Source organism: Drosophila serrata, unplaced genomic scaffold, assembly GCF_035046125.1.
Source record: "Drosophila serrata isolate PLE 108 unplaced genomic scaffold, ASM3504612v1 contig_217, whole genome shotgun sequence".
NCBI classification, from domain to species: domain Eukaryota; kingdom Metazoa; phylum Arthropoda; class Insecta; order Diptera; family Drosophilidae; genus Drosophila; species Drosophila serrata.
The window spans coordinates 1467080-1490953 of NW_028257115.1; the positions used below are offsets into that span (position 1 = coordinate 1467080).

Sequence of the window (23874 nt, forward strand, 5' to 3'; positions counted from 1 at the left end):
TTTTGTTTGAGACCATACTTGTTCTTTAGCACATTTCTTGTATTTATTTTCTCGTTTCTCGGTCTAACAACTTGCATTATTCATTAAATATTACAATAATAATAATAAGAGTAATAGTAATAATAATAATAATAATAAATGTAATACAATACGCATCAATATAATAATTCCGTTTAAGGTACAATTCGTTTTTAAATGTAAATAAAAAGTAGTGTATAAATATAAGCACAAAAGCGCAGAGTTCGCATTATAATAGATAATGGTTTTTTAACTGGAAGGTTGTTTTTACGGGCCATATTAATGGGAATTTTAAAACTGTCTCTTGGTTTAAATACAAAAGCCTAACTCATTAAATAGTTTTGCCTTTTATTATTATTATTACTTCGTTTTCGATTTACACATTTCATGGGATTTATTTTTCGTTCGTTCTATTCAGTTTTAATTTATTTTATTGGCGAAAGAATAGTCGCGGAAGAGGTTTATGGTTTCGGGGCGCATCTATCACACTGAGCGCTGGATTTTTAAGAGGGATTACTGAAAGGCAAAATTGGAAAAATTGGAAAAATTTTGAATGCTTGGCCAAAATAGACAATTTTCCTATCAGCCCAATATCTCGCCGCACAGCCGCTTGAAATCCTTGCCAGCGGCCTGCAGCTCATCGGGCGTCACAACAATGTCCTCAAAGTTGGAAATGGTGGCCTTCAGTCGATTGTTGGGCGAATGGGCACGCTTGGGACTTGGCATGGCGGATGTGGGACTGATGCAGCCGTTGGTATAATGATCCATAGACGCCGGACGTGACCGCTTGAGCATCTCCCGTCGCTTGGCCGTCGTCGAGGGCACTGTTATCGTAATGGGCAGACGCACAAGAGCATTGGTGGCCTCCACCTGGTTATGGTGGCTATGACTTTGTGTCGGCGGCAGCGATTGGGTCTTGAGCAGCGTGGTGCTATTGTAGGTCTCATTTTCAATATCATCTTCACTGTCCTTATCCTTGCGCTTCACTCCAAAGTATTTGGCATAACGATCGTCCACATTGGGCGTTCGGCCCACTGACATTATGATGGACGTGATCTCGGTGGTGTGTCGACGATTCACGGCTGGAGGCGGCTGATATTGCTGCTGCTGCACCAATCGGTTGATCTTCCTCCGCACCTCGGACACCTTTTGAGCTGTTTCACGATCCTGATCCTGTTGCTGCTGATGCTCCTGCTGCTGATGATTGGAGGCACAGTTCTCCTTGCCCGAATCAGAGCCACTATCACTGCTATTTGTCCCATTCGTCATCTTCTCCTGCTGCTTTTCAATAAACGGTGACTTGATCTTGCCAATGGAGCGAACTGTGACGGCAACATCGATGGAGTTTAAGGTCTGCAACTTGGGCTGTAAAGTGTTCCAGTTGGGACTGCTGTTGTTGCTGCTCGTGTTGGTATTATTATTCCTATCATTCCGGAAGGATTCGGGCAGGACTAGCTTGCCCACGGTTCGCAAACGGATGGTTCGAATGGGCGTGGCAGCATTTGTAGGATCTGTGGCGGATCTGCTTAGGGCATTGAAACCATTGTGCAGGGGTGACTCGCTCAGAACTGGCTCTTTGGTCTTGGCATCCACTTGCTCCTGCTCGGCCGGCTCTATGATGCTCTCCAGGGTCAGGCTTGAGGGTTCCTTTTCGTGCGGTATTGGGGAATAATCCATGGGCGTGGGCGTCACACTGACACTACTGCTGGCGGTGGTGCTGCTCCTGGGCGTGGTGCGATCTATGGGTGGACTCCTGGAGTAGCTGCTGGTCCGACTGCGATACCTGCCACTGGCACTGTTCGTTCCACTGTTGTTGTTCCCGCACAGGCTGCTGAAGAAGGCCAGGCGCTCGGCCAGCGAGAGGGACGAGGGTTCTGGTGGATGGTGATTAAAGATTAGTGGAAATCCTCGTGGACAAAGCCTATGCTTACGCATTGCATTTGCCTGCTCAGTCTACTTGGAATATATGGATATATTTATTGCTGCTGCTTCTGATGCTGTGGTTCCTACTCGTGTGGTTTCTCTCTGAGTTGTGGCCACCGACAAAAGTCAGAGACGCAGTTGGCATTCAGTTTTTATCCACTGCCCACTCAGTGTTTGCTGCTGTTGCCGCGATAATTCATATATTTCTCTCTCTACAGTATCATCATCTCAAGCGGTTTGCTCTTTTATCAAGCTCTAAACCTATCACAAAAGACGAAGATATGTTACCCCCACATTGGAAAGTTTTTTCGTCGTCTGGTCGTCTGGCATTTATAAAGCAATTTCTATAATTTGCCAACTCTTTTGTCCCCTTCCTAAACACATCTATCTTTGAGATACATCTGTGTATCGCTTGAATTTTCATTTTCGTTTGCAAACTTTCGATATATTGGTTCTGCCTCAAAACGCTTTCAATTGATATGAACTTTCTTTGTGGCTGCACATTTATGAGTGATTAGTGACGACGAGTGTCTGTGTCTGGTTGTGGGGCAAGCTTCAGATTGATAAAAAAAAGAATGAATAATAAGCAACGAATTTGTGGAATTTTTTATGGTAATTATGGGAGATAGATAGTGTTATTTGCTTCTTAGAAAAGTTTATGTTTCTTTCAACTTTCGAGTAGATTGTACATACAGAATTTATGGAACAGACCAGATCGGACAAATATATCATATAGCTGCCATAGGAACTTATAACTTTTGCAATATTCAATATATTTTTATCTTACTTGACCTAATTTAATTTGAGTTGTAACTAATTCTAAGCAGTAAGTAAGTCTGAACAGAAAGTATCTATGACTAATAAGTAACTATGATCAGTAAGTAAGTATAATCAGTTACTAACTTTGAACGCTAATTAACAATGACTTGCAACTTTTGTAACACAACACGTATCCAAGACTTGGCTGGTAGAAGTCACTTCGTTCCGGGGATGCTAGAACAAGTTGAGAATTATATGCACAGATGTGCGAGATTTGTTGTGGAACAAATTTAAGCTATTTGAATGAAACCATGGAGTTATTCTTCTATATAATTTTACTACTATATAAGTCGGAGCATGGTGAATCGGTGGACTATATATATACATATATATAGCTGTCATAGGAACAATCGGATGAATTATAGAACTATGATCAGTAATTAACTATGAGCAGTAAGTAGCTCTGAACAGTGAGTATCTATGCCCAGTAAGTAACTTTAAGCAGTGAGTATCTATGGCCAGGAAGTAACTATGATCAGTAAGTATCTATGACCAGTAAGTAAGTATGTAAGTATGATCAGTTACTAACTTTGAACACTAATAAACAATGACTTGCAACTTTTGTAACACAACACGTATCCAAGACTTGGCTGGTAGAAGTCACTTCGTTCCGGGGATGGTAGAACAAGTTGAGAATTATATGCACAGATGTGCGAGATTTGTTGTGGAACAAATTTAAGCTATTTGAATGAAACCATGGAGTTATTCTTCGATATAATTTTACTACTATATAAGTCGGAGCATGGTGAATCGGTGGACTATATATGGATCGGTGGGTATATATCTATATAGCTGCCATAGGAGCGATCGGACAATTTTAAGAAAAAAACGCATAACTTTTCCAGCTTTCAACAGATTTTCATCAAATTTGAGATTTAGCCATTTTATATTATTATAGAATTTTGTTAAAGATTTTATGAAAATCGGACGACTATATAATATAGCTGGTATACACACGATCCTTAGATACATACATATATATGAAAATGCAAAACTGTGAATGTGAATGTAAATATAATATGTATAGGTGAATGACATATATATCATTTATAATTCTATTAATTCCTAGTGATCGAAGTTCTATTTATCTGCAAGGGTATAAAAACTTCGGCATGCCGAAGTTAACTTCCTTTCTTGTTAACAATGTTATGTATATGCTAATTATAAATTAAATCAACTCGCAATTCGTCAAGGTCAACGTCATTTCATCTTATCGGTAATAAATTTTATGACACTTTTTTTCAGTGGGAGACCACAAAGAACACAATGCTCTGTCCCCCCCCCCCCTCATCTCTCTCTCTACCAATTTCCAATATTTTCTGTTGGCCATAAAAAAAACGAGACCACTGATAAGTGATATGGGGAAAAAAGAGGTTACCAACTGCCTGACTTCACCTTCATCGGCAATGCAAGTGTGTCAGGAGGAGTGTGCGTTTGAAACACTATTTTCGAGGAAGTACCAAACCCTGAGGCGTTGAAAATGTTGTTTAAAAAAATGCCATAAAATTATAAACGCTTAATTAAGTTCACTAAAGACCGCAAATGGTAAAAATATTCCGAAAATAAATCACTGTCTTAAATTACATAAACATACATAGTTGTTGAGAATAATTTGTAATTAGTTTTTTTCGTTTGTTTTATTTCTCATGCGGCAACAGCAAAAATACAACAAGGCAAAAACAAAGATGGCAAAGAGTTAAATTAATTTGAAACTCAAACTGGCGTAAAAAACAATATATAAAATTGTAAATGAATTTACCGATGGACGCACCACAACAACATGCAAGTGGAAAACCGAAATTAGTTTATGATATTGTTTTGTTTCTGCTTTTTTTCCCCCCGCTTTTTTTTATGCATTTTCTTTTCAATCAATTGCGCAATTTTGCGTGGTTGCAACTTTATGGCATTCAAGTCAATTAATAAATTAGTGTAAGTATAAAATAAAACACACGAACACAGAGTAAGCAACAACAACAATAAATATTATGAATTATAAAAAGTATGTCTTATTTGATTGTCATTCCAAAAACAATATATATATTTATGAGCATCGTGCAAATGTAAAACGAAAACATTAAAAGGGGAAAAATGTTAGCTGGAAAAGCTCTTGATATCTTGAGTTTTTCCTAGCTAATTTGTTCCTTTTTTATTAATTTGATTTAAGAAAACTCACCAAACTCGGCATCCAGCGTTGTATTTGGCGTTGACAGCTCTTCGGAACTTGGCAGGGAATGATCAGAGGGTCTTGGAGGCGACACTTCGGTGGTTGCCGCCGGCGGAGAGTGTCGGGTTCCAGATGATCCTGAAATAAAGAATTTCATTTAATCTTTTATATCAAATCAAGTCCAAATTTAATAAATAAATGTAACTTTAAGTGATTAAATCCTATGTTCTATTTAAAAGTATAAACAAGTTAGTGTTTTTAGAAATACTTTAAAATACACTAATCTGAAATACATTTCAGGGCAGCCCTAGCTTTTCGATTACATGATTTCGATATGTACTTCTAATCTCAAGTGACCTGCACAATATATATGTATGTAAAAGTATATATAGCTTCTCCCCCTTGATATTTCACCCACAATAATAATATTGGTCACAAAAAAAAGTTACCCAACACGCAGGCCTCAATTAGTTTAGTGATTGCCGCAGACGGCAGGTGACATACATTTTACAGCTTATTAACTTGGCCAACAACCATGAGAGGCGGCTTGCTTGCTTGCAACAACAAAAAACTACACAAATGCTAAGCTAATGACAAAATCTGGCAAAATACACACTGACCACAGCTTGAAGGGTTTTTTTCTGAGCTAATTAATATATCAGAAGCCCTGAGTTTGAAAAATATTACAGAAAAATGTTGGGAGTCTCTTAAAATATTCATAAAACTAATGGAAAGTACTTGAGTTAAGTAAATATTACCCTTGTTTAACGTATTTTTATGATATGCCCTATTTATGGCTTAAAGAAACCCTTTAGTAGGGTTTATTTGCTTGAAATAAGTAATATTTCTTTATAGAAATATTTGAATAAGGTTTCTATATATTATTTAATAGTATTTAGTTTGCTATCTACTAATAAGTATTTAATAGTTTGTATTTCTGAGATTTCTTATCATATCGTCTTATCTCTTTAAAGTCTAAACTTGATTACCTTTGAAAATACTTTAGTTTTATACCCAGAAAAATGTAAACTATACACTCTTGGAATTAAAAATATGAATACTAATACTACTAATAGTAAACATGTTTTAAATTTCATAGATTCCCAACATTACTAACCTTTTTCTTATACATTTTCCCCACATATAAACCTAATACTCTATATGTACAGCTACTTTCCTAGAAAAGACACTTGGGGGCCCTCTAACCTGAGCTCAGCTCTAATCTGCCTTCATTCTGGCTACACTGTGGTCTTGGCCTTCTTGCCATGGTTGGCTGCCCCCTTTGGGCCAAAAAACACAGTGGGTTCAACCTAGCGGTCGCTGGCTCGTTTACTTTATTGCTTCATGCTAATTTTTCGCAACTCAGCGGATGATGATGACGATGATGATGACTATGGTGATGGACCCCACTACTAACCCGTCGTGGCCCGCGGAGTGCGCGACTGTTTCTGCAATTGCTGGAACATATTGGCCCTGGCTCGCACACTGTTGCTACGCGTCAGTCCACTAGATGGCGCTGTGGTGGTGGTATCTGTGGCGGTTGCGGTGGCTGCTGCTGATGTTGCGGAAGCGGCTGTCTCATCGCTCAGCGACTGAATGGCCGAGTCCTCCTCCTCCAGGCCGGACATTTCGAAGATGTGCTGTTCGCTGTCCGTTCCAAGCGACAGAGTCAGTTGCTCGCTGAGATTGACGCTGCCGGAGCTGGTGTCGTTGATCGAAGTTTGGCGTGCCAACGGATTGGTCGTGCTTCCCTGACTGGCCAAATGGACAACTCGTGGCGATTGCAGCGGCTGTGTGGAGCTTCGTGTGAGACGATGGAAGGATGTGGCTCCACCTGTACCCGAGTGCGTCGAAGAGGAGAGCAGCAGGGGTGCCGGGACGTGGCTTAGGGGCTGTCCGGTTATGGGCGAGATCAGCGGCGGATGCGGCAGAGCGTGGCTCAAACGGATGTCCAGCGGCTTGGTGGGCTTAAAGGCCGACGTGGCCGAGATGTCAAAGGGCGCGGAGTTGGCTTTGAAGCTAAATATGGGGGAGAGAAGCAGAAGTTTCAATAACAATTACAATATTTTATTTATATTTAAATATATTTTGTGGACTTCTATCTATCTTATGAGATGTTCCTCTTATCAAAGTAACACTTTATTGTATGTATGTATAATTAAATAGTTTATGACTTTATAAGGTTTGAAATTAAATTGATAATCTCAAGAACAAAATGCCACTAAAAATGCTTATCAATTACAGATAACACACAATGGCATGTTTAAATAATTAATAAGGTTATGTGATTTTATAGTTGATAAACCATATTTCCCCTTACTATTAAATATCCAGAAATAGTTTCGACATATTTTGTATACAACTAAATAATATAACCCCTATTTAAATGCTATTTTCAAAGTTTTTTGGTTACGTTTTTGTAGACTCTGCTTAAATTTACATAACTTGGCTGAAAACGGCACTGCGTAAATCTCTGTGAATCTTCGTCTCTCTATAATTCTCTGTCTCGGACATAATTATAGGCAATTTAGTTCGGGTTTAATTATGATTTTGGTGGTGAAACTTTACAGCCGGCGGCTACTGCTGTGTATTTTCAGTTAATTCAAACCGAGAGCCTCCAGGTGGTGAGCGAAGGTAAAAGTTTACCTGCTCGACGATGGCCAAAAGAATTAGCCAAATAATAAAAAAATAGCGCCAACAGTGAAAGGTAATTGTATTGGTGATAAGGTGTAAGAAAAAGGCAGGAGAAATCCATATACTTTGTGTATATTTTTTCACACTAAACTCCTTAGTTTATCACCCTCTCAAAATATCTTCTTCGATTCTACTGCATTCTTCTGCAGTCCAAAATTAGTATCTCACCTACAACTTTTGAGACGTTTTTTTTCTTTTCCAATATTTGTTTTGTTTATCGAAAGCATTTTCCATTTTCCATGCCTGGCGCACACACGTCGAGTGTTAAAAAAAAGAAGAGGAAGCGGAAAAAACAAACTAAAAATATATACAAAATTTAAATGCAACAACTAAGCTAATTGGATTTGGGAATGGCAGAAAAGTGTCCAACCAGAACAGGGAGAGAGAGAATGGTAAGGGAGATAGGCTAAGAAAGCAAGAGAATGGCCAAATCTTTTTACAAACCAACAGTTGTTGAAGATTTATAAAAAATAAAAGAGCAGAGAGGGAATAACAAATATATATGTATAAAAAATACATAAAAAAACAGATATTCTTTTGGTATTGTAGCTAAGACACAAGCCAAATTTTAGCAACATAAAATCACAATGATGTCCGTTTGTCCGTCAGTTTGCTTGTGTTTCTCTACGGACAAACCGGAATTACTCAAAAACTATTGAAGCCAGAGCTACCAATATGGGTTATTATACTTATATAGATTTTAAGTATGTTATAATCCTTCTAACACATACATAAATCTTATAGAACCAATTTTGTAGTCTATATCACTTGAATTCGTATCTTATTTAATTTTATTTAGAAATAAAAATATTTTCACATTTTTCGCATAATTTGTAGCGCATCGATTGGCACTTTGAAAAATCTTTTATTTTCTTTTGGTGCTCACAGTGCACCGTGATTTTTCCATGGAATTTATTTTTAGATCATTACGAAATTTATATATTAAGAGCTGAACCAAAAAATAACACTTGCACATTTCACTGTATAATAATTTTTCTTTGCGTTTTCCTATACCATTAATTTTTGTGTGTTTTATGTAAAAGTAACTACCTTTCCAAAGAAAATTCACACGCGGCTCTTGGGCTTGTCAGCCGGCAGGCAACTGGTAAGGAATTTCCGTGGGGAACGTGGTTTTTCTTCAACTATCGAAATACACACACACATATAGAGACAACTCTATATACTATCTTGTTCTGCGGCTGATAAGAAATGGAGCAAATGAACGAAGAACCCGACCGAACGAACCGAGCAGCGATTCACTTTGATAATTTATCAGTTAGTTTCGATTTCTTTCACAGTATGTTATATATATTGTCTATTATTATTTTGGCTTTGGCTTTACGTAAAAAAATATAAACTATATTTTAGCGCTGCCGCTGCTCTGGCGTATACGTGAAAATTGAAAAAGCGATCGCGAGCAACTGAGCGCAAAAATTGTACAAACAAAATGTCGAGAGGAAAAGTCGAGTGGTTCGTGGTTCGGGGTGCTCTGCCAACGTCGACGTTTGCAGCGCTGTCGGCAAATTTAAATTATTTTCAGCTTTGTTTTCTTGCCTTTTTTTTTATTGCCCCGTGCTTTATATTTATTTTGGTATGATATTTTCCCATTTTCCTTCCATTTTCTCTGTGTCTGGGAAAATGTCTTGCAGAGTTTTCCACGCTGCTCTTTGGCTCGGTTGGAAGAGAGAGAGATACATCCTATGTTACTCTTAGATATTTTTATTTTTGGCAAGATTTGCTTGTGAATGGGCCACCGAGTTCTGAGGTGTGTGACATCTTTGTTTTATTTTTAGAAAAATATTTACTCAACGCATAAAATAATTATTTAGCTCATAGAAAAAAAAACTGGAAACTGATTTCTTCCATTGACTTATTTATGACGTTTGGCTAATAAAGAGCAAAGTCTCTGCAATCGCTGACTGTTCCTTTTTTGTGTTACTTATCTTATCTGGTGAGATTATGGAAGATATAGCATAACTTCGAATTGGACGTATATAAGCTATATCGATTTAATCGCGAAACACATGTCAGCGAATTCTTTGTTCCATTGAAAGGGTGTACACTTGGCAACAAGCCTTGATTGTTTTTGAACCAAGTTATTGAGATAAGTTCAACTATTAATGAGAACATTTGAAATAGTAAATTACATATATTTCATTGTATTAAATATAACAAAATTCACTAGATATAAATTTAGTAAACTTAGATTTTGACTAAATGTTGCCACAATTATTTTCTGAATAATTTTTTTAGTATATTAAAATTTTAGACAAAAGTTTGTGGAGGGTAAAGGAATCATTTCCGACCCTATAAATCATATATATTCTTGATCAGCATGAGCAGGCGAGTCGATCTAGCAATATTTTGTAGAAAATTTTTTTTTCAAATTTTTTTTCCCCAAATTTCGGGATTTTAAAGAGGTTTAAAATTGTCCAACATTTTTTTTTTTTTACATTTTAAATTAAGTATGCAGATTTATTAACCTAATAAAAACTATAACAGGAAAGCTTTCCGAATTAAAATTAATTCATTTTTAGCTTAGTTATGCGTTTTTAAAACTTTGATTTGGTCAAAAAAGTTTCATATAAAAATATTGATTCAAAAATTGCAAATATTTTAAGCTTATTTATGATAAATTTTCGATACGATTTAATAATTAAGTTGCAAAATGCAGGACTTCCTTAAGTTAGTTTTTATTCCTGTTTACATTTATTTCTAAATCTTCATAATTAACATTGTGTTTTTAAAACCTTAATTTTTTATAGTTTATAATTTTACGATTTTTTTGGGATATAAAAAATATAACAAATATTTTTTAGTGGAGTAAATAAAGTTTTTAAATTGTTTTCATATTGAGTTATCATTCTGATGAGTGTATATTGTTTTCTTTATAGTATTCTAGAAGCTTTTCAAGGATTTCCTTGTCTATGTTTTCTTACACTGTTGAGTTCGATTTTTTCCTAGTTTTCCCTAGTTTTCTTGCACTTTTCTTTTACCGTTTTCTGATATACGCCTCAAACATTTTCTCGCTCTGACGTCGTTGCAGCAGCAACATGGAACAAAAGTCGATAGACTGTCGCCCTTCTGGGGAATCCTCCTGGTCCCTTCCAGCTGCGGTTATGACACGGAATTGGAATTGGAATTTGGAAAACAAAAAGCGACGGGGGCGCACGAGATACGAAAGTATCTGTAACTGGACGCGTTCGAGCGCTGCAACCTACTGAATGCAACTGGCGGGCATAAATTACACGGCACAGGGCCCGCGTTTGGGGCCAAATGGGCAAAAGATATATTGACAATATGCCGTTCGCTGAATGCAAATGTGACAGACATAGTGAGAGTGTGAAGAACAAAAGAGGCACAGAACCTGGCTTATTGTTCTTGATGGTTTTTTATTATTCTTTTTTTTTTAGCAAAGGGAGTGCCACAGAGAGTGGAACAACACAAAAGCCGCCCCGAAAAAAAGAGCAACAATAATAATAATAACAGCAAAACACACACAACACATAGTGATAAAAATGCTGACATAAAAACACAGTTAAACCTGGCTAGGTGTGCTAAAAGAGGTGTAGAGGTGTGTGCACTGCTCTGCTCTGTCTAGTCGAAAGATTCGAGAATGCTTTTAAAGAGAAGAAACTGGGTTTACGAGCATGACATTGGCCAATCCACAAAATTCGCAGAAACAAACCCATCATCATCTGGCATCACCCGAGTGTCAGGTGGGAATTAAAGCAGTCAAAGAACAACTAATTTAAAACGATAGTAAAGCAAATTGTAAATTAAGTTGAAAGTAATTTGTTAGGTTAATTAACTGCTAAGGAGGAAGTTTGCTAAGAATTGTAATAGATTTTATTTATATTTCTTTATATAAAAGATATAAAAGTGAAATATTTCAATATTTTGGCATGTGATTTCTTTTAGTTCTTAATATTTATAACATCAATTCAAGGCTAAAGCTTTGAATGCTTTAAATAAATAATAGATTCTTATAGATTAGATTTATATTTTTTTTAACCTAAAAGATTTAAGAGAAGCTGGCTTATTGTTTTTGATGTTTTAATGTTTCTTAGCAAATGATTTCTTTTAGTTTTTAATATATAGAACATTAATTCAAGGCAAAATCTCTGCATTTTCTTTAGTATAAATAAAACATTAATTATTCTAATAAATATGTTAAACGTTCTTGTAAGAATCTCATAAATAATCAAAAATAATCATAACTATTAAACAAAAACCTTCTTTCCCTCTCAAAACAAGTACTCTTTCTTACTTTTTTGGACACCTTTCTAGACATGAAATATGCACAAATAATTAACCACTAACTCCCCGTTTCCCCCTGTTTTTTTTTAACCCATCTTTAACCCATTTTCCGACTCATAAAAACCCAATCGACCTTCCCTAATCACCAAACCATTACTAACCTTTATTTGTATTTCGCGTTCTCGCGTTGTTGGCCTCAATAGTTGGGCAGGTAATTAGGCAATAAGCCGTAAGCTGCTTAAGTGACAAAAGCAACAAAATAGCAATAAAAACTAAAAAGTCGGCAAAGAAAAGTGAATTACATACTATGTATATATGACAACGAATTGAGGTCATTGAAAAACCTCCCCCTCAGCAAATGGAAATTCAATTAAAATATTGCCAAAAAGTGTAAACAACATATTTCCTAGTAAAATGCTGTGAATCAGAATCAGAGTTTACCGAAGTATGTCCACAATAAAGTTAATTAAGCCGATCATGACTGGGATTATATACATATAATGCTGTTCTGGAGTATGAATAACCTAACAACTATAACAATTTCCATTTGACACTGGCAAAGAGCAGTTTCCAGCAGCAAAAGCACCGTGATGTTATAAATATTTATAGGCTCGGCCAAGTGCCAGACAGAAATGTGCGCTTGCCGGACCAAAAATAGCATTGTGGATAATTCGTGTCTATAGACAGCTTTCCGGACAAGAACAGAAGCGGATTTCGCGTTTGGAATTCTTTGGGCCATCGATGCGTAAACTGGCGTCCGTTGCAGAAATCAGTTGACAGCTTGACAGGCCACACGACGTATGCGCAATTTAGTGAGGGAGCTTTGCAATGGATATTTGAACTGAGTTCTGAGTCAAAAAATTAAGTCTAGAAGTTGGGATTAGGGAATTATAATCGTTTCGTTTCAGTTCTAACAATAACAATAAAATCAATACATTTTTTATCATAATTGCTTACAAAAATAAAAGATAATTACTTTAAATTTGTTTCGGGCTTAAAAATCTTATAGAAACCTATTAATTAGTTTTAGGTTCTATGTATTATAATCATAAATTTGATTTAATTATACTTTTTCAAGGTATTATAATTTCAGTCAGAAGCTTGAAACTCAGTGAAGGCGTCATTTCCGGCCCTATAAATCATATATATTCTTGATCAGCATCAAAAGCCGAATCGATCTAGCCATCTCAGGCAATAAAAAAAATTTTTAAATTTTTTTCAATATTTTTTATCATTAAAATGTATATTTTAAAAATTCGAAAAATTGATAAAATTTTTAATTTGAAAAAATTTATAATTGAGTATGCAGGTTTGTTAACATTATAAAAACTAACATAGAACAGCTTTCCGAATTGAAATTAGAGCATTTTTGGTTTGGTTATGAGTTTTTTAAACTTTGGTTTGAACAAAAAATTGTCTTAAAAATTTTGATAAATGTAATATATATATTTTTTCAGTTAGAAGCTTGAAACGCAATGAAGGAGTCTTTTCCGACCCTATGTTTCATTTATATTATTGATCAGCAACAAAAGCCAAGTCGATCTAGCTATCTTTGAAAGAAAACAAAATTTTTAAATTTTTTTTCTATATTTTATCATCATTAATATAGTCAAAAAATGTATCAAAAATGTTGATTTTTTTAGATTTTAAATAGAGTATGCAGATTTATTATGCTAATAAAAACTAAAATAGGAATGCTTTCCGAATTGAAATTAATGCATTTTTGGCTAAGTTATGCATTTTCAAAACTTTGATTTTTAGATAAAAATGTTAATATCAAAATTTAGATAAATAATGGGTCAAACAATGCAAATTTTTAATGTTCAACTTTCGATTTGATTGGAATTAGCAATGGTATATTAAATACGGTTTTCCGAAATTAATTTCCTTTCTTGTTTTATCATATTTTATATAATCTTTACAGAGATAGTTAACGTAGATATAGAATAGATAAAGAAAACCATCTCTACCTCATACCCACATCTTCTTTTACTATTTAAGATTAATATAATATATCATGTAATTTCCACAAAATATTATTAATACAAATAAAGATTTCAAACTTACAAGCTCTTCTCCTCGCTGGTCACCGGCTGCGTCTTGTATCGCTCTCTTTGCAGATCCCTGCGCAGGACACTCGGCTTCAGGAGCCTGGGTGTGGCACCCTGTTGCTCTCCCTTGGTAGCCGACTCCAGTGGGGATTCCCAGCTACCATTGGGCCCACCAGCCACACGGGCTGTGGGTGAGGAGATCATCTCCATGCGCTTAATTCGCTCAGCCACCGAAATGCTCGATGGTGTGGTCACAAAATCAACAGGAGTATTTGGAGCTGCTTGCGAGGTGGAGATGGCATCCAGTGCCGCTGCTAGATCCATAACAGGCGGTGCATCCTGACGCTCCAGTGAACGAGTGCGTCGCTTCAATAAGCTATTGTTGGATTCCTCCAGGTCATGCGAAGTGGAGCCCAGCGACCGGCGCTTTGAAGGAGAGTCACTCTTGAGGATTGAGGATAGGGAATCAACGGCATTGCCGTCACGGTCCAGACCGCTCAAGTCGAACTCCTCACGACTGCTCTTGCGCGAACTCTTCAAGATGGGACGTATCATCTCAGGCTCATCGGCCTCACCAAAAGATTTCTTCTTTAGTATGGGCTTCGGGGGACGCACTGCCTCCTCGCTGGAGGTGCTCTCCTGCTTTAGAATCGGTCGTATCTCATGCTCTTCAGTGCCATCCTCCAGTGTGGAACCACCATCATGGGCGGCCAGCTCAGCTGCCGCCAGAGTAACAGCTTGCGAAATGGACACATGCTTGTGGCAACCACCATCCGAGGGTGTGGACAACGAGTCCTTCTTCTTTAGGATGCTATGCGGCTGACTCTCATTGGCCGAGGGGCAACCATCACTCTTGCTGCTATCGTAGCTACTCTGCTTGAGGATGCCATGGCCCTGATGGGCTGGACTCAGTCCAGTGCCTGCTTCTTCCAAAGAATTCCTTCGTGCGGACTTGATTAGTATGCTTCGCTCATCGGGCGAATGGGAACGAGAATAGTATCGTGATTCGTCCAAACTCGAACGCTTCTTGAGTATTCCCTGGCGCTTGCAGCGAGCTGCTGCTCCTGCCAGCGGTGGATCCATCACGCTCGAGGAGAAGGTCACCGGTGAGGCATTACTCGAGGCACTCGAGTTGCAATCACCGAGGCCATGCTCCTTTTTCTTCAATATGGATACAATTTGATTGGGTGCCGGCGGTGAGTTTTGAGCTGGTAAACCCGCAACTCCACCCTCATCCGTGCTCTTGCGCCGCAATATGGCTGACAATTTCTGACTGGTGGTGGGCTCCTCCGTGGGCTGTTGCTGTTGTTGCTCCGATTGCTCTGCAATCTTTTTGATTTCGGCCAAATCTGTCTTGGTTCGTTCATTAAACTTCTGAGTCACATTACGGGCTGCCACAGGAGCATGCAAGGGTCGTGGAGCGGGCAATACAGCGGTCATGGTGCGAACAGGAACCTCCGGATGACGCACGGCCGGATAAGTTGGACGATAGGTGGACTCTGACTTGGAGGTGTTTGTAGTCGTTGACTCACTGCAGGAACTCTTCAGCGGCGAGTGTAGCAAATCCCTCAGAGCTTCATCATCGCCAGGAACCAAAGGACGGGCCATGCCCAATTCACGACGTCGTCGACGGCGGCTCGAAGAGGCAGCAGCCTCATCTGTAACAGAAATTACAAAAATTAATATATGTTTCACATGAATTATTAAGTAAATTAATAAGCCACTGGACGTAACACGTGCATAACATTAATTGAGGACAGGGACTATTCACAGCTCTGAGGATTTTAACGTATTTTACACAGGTTTTCTGAATGGAAAAGCTTTCATTTTCAAATAGCACAAAATGATTTAAATGAAAGTGTTGAAAATGATAGTTGAAAAAGCTCATGATTTTCACGCTTAACGCTCAAAGATCAAAGATCGAGTGATTCCAGCGAAGGCAGCAGCAGCTGCTCTGCTCTGGTTTCCATTTAAAACCCAATTCGATACGCATTCAAGCTTGAAGACAGTCCAATTTTGGTGGTGCCGCTGTTGTCATGGTGCATCCATTGTGGGCCAACTTACCGCCATCCTTGGTGGCTTCCTCGGTCAACGAACGGTTTAGATTCGATTTCCGCTTGGCCGACTTGTCGCGATCACCCAAACGACGTGGTGATACTTCAGGCTGTGGATTAGATTTTTATTATTATAATTATTTGTTAATATTTATGGGTTTTTAAGGGGAAGAAATCAAGCTTTAGAAGGTGGTTTTACTTAAAGAAACCTTCTCTTTTGATTTCTTTCCTTCCTAAATGTTTTATTTCTTACCGTTCTCTTGTGCTTTTGCACAGGACTCAGTTGGAGATTGGCCAAATGGTCACGTGTTCCATTTTCTGCTCCTTGGTCCGTGCTCATTGTGGAGCTACGTGGTCGCATACGAAGCGTGCACTCCGCCAAGGCCTTGGGCGGACTCACAGCTCCGCCCGTAAAGTGCAATTCGCTGAGGGATTGTTTCATCGAGAGGCCTGAACTGATGGCCACTAGGGGCTGACGTCGCTGGGTTGGTGGTGTCTCCGCCGGTTGTGAGGCAGATCTTGACTGGACGACTCGGTTGGACGAAGAACCTGGCTCCGAGTTGAAGCCACTGATGACTTGACCCGGCGATTTGGGTGACAGCTCGGAGCTGCTGAGGCGACGTTGAGCCAATGATGGTCCTCCGCCGTTGCGGGGCGATACGGGTGAACTATAACGTTGACGCTGCTGCTCCTCTTCCTTCTTTTTATCTGCGAGGGGGGTTTTTTGTACACAGACACACACAATATTGAGATGGTGATGCGGGTAGGAAAAAAACACATAGAGAAAAGGTCTTTTACTTTTTAAACTTTAAAGTTAGTTTCTCCTTTTTCTCTGTGTGTTTTGTTTGTTTAAACATAAATACACGCAAAAACAAAACTACTTTTGGTTAGGTTTTCACAGGTTTAGAGAAAGGCTTAAGACCCAATGACCTTCAGAGATAGTTAGATAGAAAGAGAGAGAGATCTGGAAACTCACCCAAGGCGGCGGCGCGTAGACGACTCGCCTTGGTGGTGCGCACCGCTGGCGAGGTTTGGGGCGAGGTGGCTGATGAGGAGCAGCTGCCACCGCCGCCGCCGCTGCCACCGCTAAGCAGCGGACTGGCAATTGCAAGCGGAGGAGCAATGGTGGATGAGGTGGTGGCAGAAGCGGAGACCAAGACCGAACCCAGACGCAGTGGCGACACTGGATTCTTGCTGCGTTTGGCTGGTGAAGAAGATGCAATCGATGTTGTTGCTGTGGCTAAAGGCGGCATGGGCGTGGCCTGGCTTTGTTGTTGTTTTTTAAGCAAATGCTGTAGTTGTTGTTGTTGGTTAGTATTGTTGTTGCTGCTGCTAATGTTGCTGTGTCGTTGTTGCCTCGTGTTGCAGTTATTGTTGTTGTATTGACTGTTGTTGCAACTTATACTGCAATTGCCCGATTTTCCTCCTCTTTGGCTGCTGCTGCTGCTGGCTGTTAGTTTTTTATAATGCGTGGAGTTTTTTGTTGTTGATATAGTAAAGACATTAAAGCATATGATTGCGGCTTGTGTTGTGGTTGTGCTGCTGTTTGTTTTTGTGAAAGGTTTCGATTGCATAATGATCACAGGACGGGGGGAAGCAAAAACAAATCAAAACTTAAGACTCAAGATCTCAAATCTCATATCAAACTCTGGCAAAGATTGATTGGTTGGTGACAACGAAACGTTGATTATTGCGAAAGTGCTTTGGCTGTGACAAAAGAAAAGCATTAAGACGAAAGACGAAAGTTTTTCAAGCCGATCTCTCAGGTCATTAGGTTGAGCACCACATTAATGATGATGTATTAACTCGTAACTTGTCATCATTAATAGAGCTAATACGAAAACATTAAACTGACAAAAAGGCAGTGATTAGATTATTGCCAATCGATTAGATTTCGCTCATAAATATAAACCAAAATTTACGACTCTCTCTAAAGAGGTACAAAAATGTGGTGGGAATTGTCCCAAAAATAAACTTGGATATGGTCACCTAATAATTGCTACTAGAGAAGAGCTATATGAATCATCTTTTGGGGTTCTCTTGCTAATTGATTTTCGAACATATCTAAAAAATATTAAGTATTCAGTAAAAAGTAGATGATTACTAAAGGTTATCTTAGATATAAATATCAAATAACTACCAAATTCAATAGACAATAAAAATCAACCTTCTGGCATGAGAAAGTTTCTCCAAAGAACTTCACCAACGATTGTTGGAGATAAACACCAACAAACAAAAATAATAAAGAAAACTAACTTAAGTGAGGTTTAAGTTTATATACCTTTACAATTTGCAATTGAATAATAGAATTGAATTGGAAAACGATCAGAAAAAATCTTAAAAGGTATTCCTTGTATATAACTTTAAATACTCATAGCTAAGACAAAAATGCATTAATTTTAATTTGGAAAGGTGTTGTATGCTTGTTTTTATTAAATTAATAAATCTGCATACTTAATTTAAAGTTTAGTCAAATTCCAATTTTTTTTCAATTTTTTAAAATTTGAATGATAAATTTGAATAGCTCTTAAAAATTGTGCAAAAATTTTCAATTTTTTTTTTCTGCCTAAGATGGCTAGAACGACTCGGCTGTTGATGCTGATCAAGAATATATATGATTTATAGCGTCGCAAATGTCTCCTTCGCTGATTTATATGCTTCTGACCAAAATTATAATATATAAAAATTATTCCACAGTTCACTAGAATCCATCCATCTAACCCTTTTTGTTTTTCATCATTAAAGTTTCTAATTGACCTGAATTGATTTTTTTTAATATAGAGAAATATATTAACCTCTTAACTTTCTGGCACATGGAAATCTCTCCCTAGAACTTCTCAATTTACTCAAAAATTCTTTAAAAACAAACCTCACTGTAATCCACACCTCTTGACCTTCCTGTTGGTGTTTGTGTGCCCTCTGGAAATGCTGGTGGCTTATGTAAAACCAAAAACGAATTTCATAATCCACACAGAAGACTGGGCAAAAGAAATGGGCGCAAAAAAAATTTAAAAAAATATGTATAGAAAAATAAAACACATTTTTTGAGCAAATCATCTCCGGGAATCTCCGCTCCGTTCATTGCCTTTTCTGCCTGTCTGTCAAAGATCAGTGAACGCTCCGCTCCCAAAACTTTCCTGGCGATCATTGGCCCATCTAGACAGGGCACAGAAATCAAATTAAAGTGATCAAGAAAAATAATTGCCAAATTGGTAAATATTGAAATCCATATGCGAGAGAGCTTTGTGAAAACAAAACAACGAAGAAACACAATTGAAGGGAAATCGATATGGCAAGGCGGATCATCAAAAAACGCTGTTTATTATTATTATTATTTTTGATCGGAACCCTTTGGTTCTGTGTGTGGCCATAGTAAATCTTAACGATTAAACGGAGCATTCCCATAACCAAGTGATAGGCAGAGATCAAAGATCGGGAGATTCGGGAGACTTTCTCAAGAGCCGGAAAACCGTTAAAGAAACAGAAAGATAAAAAAGGGGTCGTTGTCGTCTGTCAGAAATTTATGAAACCCATGTCCACATTTGATAATAAACCCGATTTCCGATCCATTCATTGATAAATATATAAATAAAAAATACAGAAAAAAATGGGCACAGCCTCATCGTCTCGTCGAAGACCTATTAGCAATTTTATGGCATCTTTCATTTGCCTAAGTTGCGTGAAGACTTGCCCCTCTTGTTCGGTGGGTTCGATTTTACATTTAATGACAAACAATTTTATTCATTTATACGCAGGTTTCTTTTTATTTTATTTTGCAAAAACCTCGCTTGGGAAACCTCTCGATGAACTCATAATGCGAATAATAAAACAAAACTTGCGCAAATCGCTTTTATATAATTCGGGCCTGTTAGATTTTTTCTGACAGCAGTCAAAACATTTGAAAACATTCGAATTGATTCGACTTGAATCGAGTTGCTCAATTGCAATTTGATTTAAATGCTTTTTTGCGGCCGAAGGTCTCTCTCTCGGTCTAAATTAACATTTGTCTAGAAAACGCTTTTCGCTTGATTGGCAAGCCGACAAAAATCTAATTTAGTTTAAATTGCTTTTAAGTGTGCAAAAAAAAATAAAATAAAAACAAGGCAGCGAAGAAACCCAGTGTTGTCTCGCCTCTTCCGATAATGGAGTTTGGTTTTATTTCTATTTCTTTATTTTTTCTTGGGCTAATTTGCAGAAAACGTTGACAGGCCGCGGTTCAGGGCTGAGTTGGCATGGGGCGGGCTAATTACCTCAACTTTTGGCTGGGAAAGTTTGCCCCCAAGAATTAATGAATTTGTTAAGCAAAAATACGAAAATAGATGAAGCGGAAGGGAGGAGGTAAAGGTAAATTAAAGTGTGAGATAAAAAAAAACGATCAAGAGAAAAGGTAGTGAAGGGTTCCAGATAATTGGTTGATTTGTTTCAGAGAGATAAAGGGATATAAGATTGAATTAAAGGTTTCTTTAAAGGGTTTAGAAGAAATAGTGCCTTGAAATATTGATCCTAAAGTATATCCCTATACTTTTTGAAAAGAGTAAATGGCAGACCTCATAACAAACTCATTAAATAAGCAACTCGAGTGGCTAAATTCTTCCGAAAGGGGATCCTTAGCCATCAAGAGGGGTTGTTTGCAATTGATCTATCCTTCTCAAAGAGATCAAATACTCATATAAAAGGAGAACTCTAAATGATCAACTAGGTGGTTAAAAAGGAAACGTAATATCCTGTCTTTTTATAGAAAGTACGAAACTTTTAGGGGATGCTATAAAGCAAATAATAATTACCCCTTTCTTAATAACATAGATCAAAAAGCAATCAACCGCAATATTTCTTTGATAAAGGAAGAACACAATTACGCATTAACATTTTTTCTTGAAATGTATATAGGATAATTTCTGGGGATTCTATAAATGATATCCTGGCAAGTGAAAGAAGGAAATCTCTCAACTATATATGGTATATAAAATAAGGGATAAATGAATGACGCAGTCTATAAAAATAAACTCCTCAAGGATAAAATTAAAGCGTAGTGAAGAATCAGCTGCTAAGCAGAAGGGTTGGAAAGGATTTAAGAATAAGTCTAAATAAAGAAATAAAGAATTTAATAAATACAGAATAAGAGTTAATGATAAGCTGTCAAGGCTAAGCAATGGATTTTCTGGCTTAGAATGAGTACATAACAGGATGAAGGTGGTAAAATGTGAAAAAAGGAGACAATATCCAATTATATTGCCTCAAAAATAGGACATTTCTTAAGACATCTAGATAAAGGCAGGATTTAGGAAGCAGTTAACAATAACTAGGACATCACAAGCACAAATCAGACAAAGACAATCACTGAAACTGGCATCAAAAACACAACACAAAAATCGAAAGAGATTCCAAACTCACCTGAGATGGCGTTCGATGAGGCTGGGCAGGATGTGACAATCGCTCCTGACTGAGACTCTAACGATGGAGTCTTAGGAACTGAAGCGGTAGGATAAAGCTGAAGGTGTTGCTGATGCTGATGATGTTGATGATGATATTGCGAGGACGGTGGTGGCGTGGCCGGGCCGTGGGTCATCACAGTGGTGGCTGCCGTCTCATAGGCGGAACTATTACCGTTCGCCGAGGATTGAGTATCAACGGTGGCAGCACCTGATTGTAATTGCTTATTATTCCGTTTCCTTGTGGGCGATGGTGAACTGCAGGAGGAGTCACTGTGTCCGGCTACAAATGGAGGCGGCGAATGTCCGGCGGAACTCTGGCGACTGGCGGAGCGTGTGGTGCGCGTTATAAATCTGCGAAGGCGACATTCGATTACTTATAATCATTTCAATTCAATTTGCGCGGAAACAAAACAAAACACACACATGCCAAAACGAGATATACGATCCGGCAGATGGAAGAAAGATACAACGGGTGAATTACAGATAGAGATACATCCGCTAGAGGCGGCACGGCTAGACGGCAGCAAACACGCTCGGCAACTGCCGAGGTTTGGCCCAGCAAACACAGTGGAAACCCACGGTTTCGACTCGACGAGAGCGGTTTTTGGTTTTCGGTTTTACTTTTTGTTGTTATTTTTATGTTTTGTTTTGGATTTTAGTTGTATTTTTTTTTTGGGTTTTTGCCGCTTGGTATCTTGCAGATACATGGCCATAAAACTCACTCACTCAACTCAAACCAGAAATCACTCGAAACCGGAGTGAAGAGCTAAGAGAGAGATCCCACAAAATTCGCACATTTGCGCCAGGTAGCAGAGCGGTGTCTACCGTCAGAGCTACAGATACAAGATACAAACACAGACTCTATCTCTTCGACCGTCAAAGAACAAAGCGTAACAAGTTTGTTATTGTTATATAGATTGGTATTACTTGCCGTTGCCGAGCATTACCATTTACCATTTGCACGCATGCGCAACAGGCGGCAGCGCAGGTAGCTGTATCTCTCAGCTGCAAAAAGTATCTCATAGTACGCCCCGTAAGCGATATCCATTTAGCGCAGACACTTCCTCATATCTCATCTCCCTTTTGCCTGACAATGCATTTTGTGTCTGTTTTTAGCGAGCGAGTGAAGAATTTTGCAGCTCGCTTTGTGGATAGTCAATGAAGTGAAAGACTGTGATCTCAAGACTTGGCTCTGTCTATTTGTCAGCTTTGTTATGAGGTTTGGTTAGTTAGTTTATTAGTCGGTTTGTTAGTGGGTTAGTTAGTGGCTTTGCTTGAGTTTTTTAGTGGGTCATCTTGTCTGTTAGTTTGTCCTCTACGTTCATATCCCTTAGTATGACAGTTTCGTTTTTTGTTCGTCTGTTTGTCCGTCAGTTTGTTCGTTAGTTTATCCGTTAGTTTATTTGTTAGTGTGTCCGTCAGTTTGTCCGTCAATTTGTGCCTGCAAATTGTTTGCCTGCTAGTATTCTTCGCTTTTTGTGCCCTTGCAGGGCATTACAAGTATAATCAGAAGTATGAAACGCAGTGAAGGAGTCATTTCCGACCATATAAATCATATATATTCTTGATTAGCATTAAAAGCAGCATCGATCTAGCCATCTTGGGCAACAAAAAATTTTTTTTTAAATTTTTTTCATATTTTGTTGATGCATATTTTATTAAATTGTAACAAAAAAATTGAGAAAAATTTTAGTTCTTTTAAATTTTTAATTTAGTATGCAGAATTGTTATTTTAACTTAAACTAGCATAGAACAGTTTTCCGATAGGAAATTAATAACTTTTTGTCTTAGTTATGATCGATTTTCACTGCAAGGGTATAGAAATTATGGGTTTCTTTATTGTTTTTATTTTCAAGTTTTTCTATTCGAAAATAATATTAGATGGACTTTAGATTTTTGTCGCCTGAGTGTTGATTTACAACATATTTCTTTTATTTACGTTTGTCCGTTAACTTGTCCTTGAATTTGTCTAAAAGATTTTCCCATAAAAATGCCTTCTGGGTTTTTTGATAGCTTGATTAGACGTTTGTTCCTTAGTTTTTCTCTTAGTTTGCCCCTTAGGTTGTTGTTTAGCTTTTCCATAGGTTTATCCTACAGTTTATGATATAGTTTGTCCGTTAGTGTGTCCGCTATTTTGTCCTTTAATTTATCCCTCAGATCTTGCCACCAGTTTATCCAGCAATATTATTTTATCCGCACATTTTATCCGCCTCTTCGATGATCAGTTCATCAGTTTATTCATCAGACATCCGACAGAGTTCGTCCGTGAGTCTGTCTCACCGTTTGTCCATCTGTTTTTCCGTCAGTCTGTCTGTCTGTCAGCTTTGTTTTTTGTTTTGTCTCCATTGGTTTGTCAGGTAGACAGGCTGCTGCACATTTAAATGTCGCGACGCATCAATGTCACTTTTTGCTTTGTGTACTTTATGATGGCACGAGACGATGGCACACAAAGATACAAT

The 23874-nt window shown here is 38.0% G+C and overlaps 1 protein-coding gene across 28 annotated transcripts in view; it reads right to left on the minus strand.

Annotated features, from left to right (window-relative positions):
• The window catches only part of Svil (Supervillin), a 154316-nt gene that overhangs the window by 49702 nt on the left and 80740 nt on the right, over nt 1–23874 (minus strand). For 9 of the 28 annotated variants that reach the window (XM_086829584.1, XM_086829588.1, XM_086829579.1 and 6 more), the window contains 7 exons: nt 21375–21766; nt 16960–17433; nt 16237–16691; nt 15994–16093; nt 13946–15587; nt 6342–6943; nt 4934–5062 (listed from right to left, as the gene is read on the minus strand). In XM_086829584.1, coding sequence (XP_086685710.1) covers nt 4934–5062; nt 6342–6943; nt 13946–15587; nt 15994–16093; nt 16237–16691; nt 16960–17433; nt 21375–21766 — 3794 coding nt within the window. Of the gene's footprint in view, nt 1–21; nt 1893–4933; nt 5063–6341; nt 6944–8668; nt 9151–10614; nt 10689–13945; nt 15588–15993; nt 16094–16236; nt 16692–16959; nt 17434–21374; nt 21767–23874 lie in introns of those variants that run through there. The other 19 variants (XM_086829593.1, XM_086829597.1, XM_086829581.1 and 16 more) reach the window with 10 other exon arrangements.